The sequence below is a fragment of the Mytilus edulis genome, chromosome 12 (assembly GCF_963676685.1).
Source record: "Mytilus edulis chromosome 12, xbMytEdul2.2, whole genome shotgun sequence".
In the NCBI taxonomy this organism is placed as follows: Eukaryota; Metazoa; Mollusca; class Bivalvia; order Mytilida; family Mytilidae; genus Mytilus; species Mytilus edulis.
This window is the reverse complement of record NC_092355.1, coordinates 13,133,331-13,138,662: the sequence shown is the minus strand read 5'-3', so window position 1 is coordinate 13,138,662 and position 5,332 is coordinate 13,133,331. Positions and strand designations below refer to the sequence as shown.

Here is a 5,332-nt window from a genome sequence, read left to right as displayed (position 1 = left end):
CTGCTCTATGGTCGGATTGTTGTCTCTTTGACCATTCCCCATTTCCATTCTCAATTTTATATAAGAAAATATATTTATTTTTTGATGTATCATAACACAGTAAACTAACGTCCGTTTATATAAATAATATCCAAAAAAATGTTTTAAGTAGACGAACATTTCGGTTAGAGTATAGTTAGTAACACTGTACATCGGCCTTACGTTTGTACTTAATGTAGATAAACCACAAAGTGTCAGCCGGTCATTTCCATACAGTTCATTGTTTGTATATACCAAATATATATTGATTACCTTAGCAAGATATTGCAAAACGTTTTAGAATAATAGATTTATATTGTAATTAAATTATGCAAGTTTGTATACATGGGAACTATATTGATTCAAACTACTTAAAGTAATATGAAACGAGTTTTGGGTAAAAAAAATGTCTTAAAAAATATACTTGTTATGTTTACATTCCCTAAAAACTAAACCATTCGTGGCGGTTTCAGTACGAAAATCGCGATTATATGGCATGCAAACCAGAAAACAAGTCCATCTGCTACGAGTTTTTTCATAACAATGGAGGTTAATTAACTTTCGTAAGCACTGTTCCGATGATTGCCGATCTTCACCAGCGTAAACAATGATGACGTCAACGATAGATGCTGAGGTAAGTCCACGTTATACTGGTTCAGAAAGAAGTTAAATTTCAAGCGTTAAAGTGCCTTACAGAGAAATTCTTTTAACTGTTTATCAAAAAAGAATATCAGTTGTAATATTTCATCCTTACTTCCTCGATATATATTCAAAAATTGGACTGAAAACGTTAAAATCGTGAAGAATCATTGCTAGGGGCCCCAATTGGGGAAAAGAAAATAGAACATAGAATCTATCAATTTATCTAAACTTCTCGTCGGAGTCTACCGTGTCACATGTAAAAATTATCTACAATTTATTATATTTGAATGAATAGGTAAAGGAGTTGCCAAAAAGTGTCAGATAAACAAAATTTCAACACGAAGGCAAACAAACAGATATCAAATTGCCGTTTTGCAAAAACAGCAAGTTGTGTACCTCGGAGCAAGAAGGCACGGGTCCCTCTTATGTTGAGACACTTTAAATGATGGAATAGGTCTCCTTGTAGTATTAGTAACTGCCAGCTTAAAGTTCGGATAGAGAAGTGACAGGAATGCATTGTATTTTACAACTAATCCAAGGCCGCCACTGAACCCTCCTTAGTCGACTCTCAAGTTTGACACTAGCCACAAAGGTTTCATGGGCTGTATTATATCCTCCAGGTTTAACAGAAGGGAAAATCTATTCAATTTAGGGAGGGGTGTGTGTTTTTGTGTGGTAGATATTGTGGATAAAAAATCCTGGATGATTTTAGCTGTACCTGTGTTCTGCTTTTTTTTTCACTATATTTAGTCCTGCCTTTTTTTTATAAGTTTATCCTGTTATTGTGGGCCCAGCTTCTCATCCTGCTTTTTTTTTTAATCAAAACTAAAATTAAATGGTAGCTCTCTTATATATATTTAGTATGAAAATGGTCATAATGTAGTCACAAATATAAAGGGGAAATGTAAGCATATGTATGCAATGCATTATTGCAATTCTAGTAAATAGTTTTATTTCATATCTTTTTCTGAAGATGTGAGTTTTGCTAGACAGCTCAGCATATTTTTCTACAAGTTTTGTGCTTTTACCTTATTGAAAAATGATTTGGAAAAAGTCGCAAAGCAACAGAAACTTTTTCTGTAACATGATTTAATTTTTTGTTGTTGTTTTTTTTTTTACTTTTCTTACCGGTATACATATATTTTAGGTAAGGCAGCTCAGAATATGTTTTTAAGCTTTATGCTCTTAAGGGACGGATAATTTAACTTGGGGTGGGGTGGGGTGATGTTTTTTTTTTTCTGGTCAGAATTTTTTGTTTTGGTAAGTGGTGCGACAACCTTTTTTTTCAAATTTCACAATTTTTTATGGTAAATATCCTGTCAGAATATTTTTTATCCTCTTGCTGGTCAAATTATTTATTTTATCAAAGTTCAGGATCAAAATATTTATTAACAAAACAAACAATAAGGGGGGCGCTTGAATTTTTGTCTTGACCAAATATTGTTTGTCCTTATATATAAGATACATATGGAATAAAATATCTTATTTACAGTTTTCAGATGCATCAAGTAACAGGAGCAGGTCGCCAACATCTGACCTTAGCTCTGACAATGGTCAGCCTATGGAGAGAAAACCAAAGAGAGGTCGTGGAAGGGGCAGTGGACGTGGACGTGGAAGAGGTAGAGGTCAGGCGAGAGGCAGCAGAAGAGGCAGAGGACAGGGAAACAGAGGCCAGCTCCAAGAGGTCAATAGAGAAAACAGGATAGCTCAACTTGAGGTATTGATCAGCAACAGAAAATAGTACCAAAATCTTTATCTTCAAATTATTGTGCCCGCCTTACCAATGTCCTGTAGCTTTCTCAGCTCCTACTTATAATAATTGGATTTGAAATGTGCACTGGCACTCATACCACATCTTCTTATTTATATTGTAAGGAAAAAAAAGTCATATCAAAGTTATTTTCAAAGTGATCAGAAACATACAATCTATAATTATTACATCTGTAAAATCCTATATTGATGTTTCTGTGTATGTGTTTAGTTTCACGCATCTTTATGGATTCCAGGAAACATTTTACGTACGCTCGTTAATCATTTACCATTTAAATTTTCGAAAAAAACATTGTGTTTAATATGATTTTGAAACAAAAACATTATTTTTTGGTGATTCGTCGGCTTAAACTTTCATGGAGGTAAATCAGCAAAGTCTGATCATCTGTAAATAGTGACCCTCAATAGTTGTAACATTGGACTGTACTACTTTCAATTTTAATCGCTTTTTTTTCAGAATAGAGTCAATTCAATGTCCGTTGATGACATGCGCATTATTCTCAAACAAATTGCAAAGGCACAGCCCAGTTTCATACTCAATATCCTGGACAATTCAAATGTTGGCAATGGGCAGCCAGCTGGACCAGAACCACCAAAACCAGACCAGCCATCATGGTGCTCCTGCTCTAATTGCAGAGAGATGCCAACACAGCAGGAGAGGCTCTGTTGCAAAAGACAGCCTGTGAACTGCCATTCAAGGTTACCGGTAAGATTACAGTAACATAAATACAATTTGACTTGTAGAAAAAATAGAATTAATAGAGAAAAATATAGCTTGCTTCCTTTTCTGTTGCACCTTGATGTTACTCTTGTTAGGATCTGTGAAAATTTTCATCACATTTTCTCAGGAACTACAATACAAGGATTTCTGAAATTTGGTTTCAGGATTTATATAAGTCAGCTATGCCATGTGATGCGTTTTCAGATTCATCACTCGACAACTTCCTGTTTACCGAACACTTGCATATTTTTACACTATTAATATTATCCACTTGCGGCGGGGGTATCATCAGTGAGCAGTAGCTCGCAGTTTCACTTGTTCTTTTTGTTAGTGTCATCTCTGTCGGCATACTGTTCTTGTTGCACAATCTGTCTGCATTATATGATTTACATTTTTTCCACCGTTTTCTTTTCTTGTGCTGTAAAGCTTTCATTGTAGTTGGTTTGACATTTCTCATTTGACACTGTATTGGTATAATATTTATGCTACAATATTTGTATTTTTTGAAAAATACATTAAATAATAAATAATCTTCTTTATTTCTAGGATTTCCAGCAATGTGTCCTAGATGAACTTGTTTTGGAGCTGGCAATCCGGTACCGGAATGATTTTCTGGCACAGCCTGAAGATGACAACTACAACAGGTGTCATCGCCATGCTGCCTATAGACAATACATACTATAGATACATGGATATTTGGGGGCCGGCAATAGGAGGGTTATACCCAGCTGTTGCGTATGGAGAATAAGGGACAAGTATCCCGATGGAACTGGGCAGTATGTTGGCTTTGTTGGTGGCAGACTTGGCTAAATAAAAAAGTAATATGAAAGGTTTTATTTTTTGAACTGAAGAATAATGATCTGAATCAACAATAGCACAAAGCATAGATAAAAAAATTACAAATGGGAAAAGTTTCCTGAGATTACAACATATTCATTTTTTGTACGTAAATGAGGCTGTTAGTTCTCTCGTTTGAATTGTTTTACATTGTCAATTTGGGGCCATTAATAGCTGACTATGCTGTATGTGCTTTGCTCATTGTTGAAGGCTGTACGGTGACCTATAAATGTTAATTTCTGTGTCATTTTTGTCTCTTGTGGATAGTTGTCTCATTGGCAATCATACCACATCTTCTTTTTTAATAAATAGTCAGTCAGTGCTATGAAATATAGATTACACCGATTTAATTTTAGTCTCGATACTGATGAACTAACACTGTTCATTGGTTGTTGTTTGTTATTGTTTTCGTTCTCGATTTGTATATTTTAATCAGGTTTCCTGTTTGAATTGTTTTACACGGATCTATTTTGTGACTTTTATAGCTTGATGTTAGGTTTGAGCCAAAGATCTGTGTTGAAGACTGTATTGTAACATTAAATTGCTTACTTCAACTATATGGTGTTTTCGAGGGAGTGTTGTCTCATCGGCCTTCATACCATATCTTCTTATGAAATTTTAAGTCAGTGAACCATGAAATATATGTTACAATGATCTTATTTTGTCTTGATGTTGATTGACTACCATAGATGCAAGTTGTTGAACTGTGAAATGGCACTCGCAATTATTATTTTGCTTTGGTCTTGTAGTGCTACCACAGGTGCATCTATATATAAGATTTCATTGCTCTAACACACACATCAATATAATTGAACGTTGACCAAAGAACCATGAAAATAAGGTCAAGATCAACGGACACCTCCCAGAAAGACACACACATTTTTCAATTATTTAATAAATTAAATGTGCCAGTAGTCATACTATCCTTATAGAATTGGAACAACAGACCAAATCAGAGAAATTTATCATTGACCAATGAATTATGCAAATAATGTAAAGGTTAGATATTACTAACCAGACAAAAAATCTACACCTTGCATAAACCAAATATATTTCACCTATTCCATATGACTTTTTGAAAAAACAGCAAACAAGTAAAAAAAAAAATGTTTGTGAGTTTTCATTGAAAACACTTGTCGCCGAGAAATGACAAGGTTTAACAGGAAGTTCATGATCAATGACAATAATATCACTTTACATGGTATAGCACCCTGGGATATAACTTTCAGGCAAATATTTAGTACAAAATTACAATGAATTAGTATCATTAGCATACAACATGTACAAGGTCTATTCTAATTTGTACAATACAGGTACAAAATCAATAAGAGCTAATCTAGAATA

The 5,332-nt window shown here is 34.2% G+C and overlaps 1 protein-coding gene across 1 annotated transcript; it reads left to right on the top strand.

The window, feature by feature from the left end:
• The first annotated feature begins 1,920 nt into the window (after positions 1-1,920).
• LOC139499185 (uncharacterized) lies at positions 1,921-3,980 on the top strand. Its single transcript, XM_071287866.1, has 3 exons — positions 1,921-2,377; positions 2,888-3,136; positions 3,698-3,980. Exons 1-3 carry the CDS (start codon positions 2,222-2,224, stop codon positions 3,833-3,835), a joined length of 543 nt encoding a protein of 180 aa, XP_071143967.1. The 5' UTR covers positions 1,921-2,221; the 3' UTR covers positions 3,836-3,980.
• Positions 3,981-5,332: the final 1,352 nt, after the last annotated feature.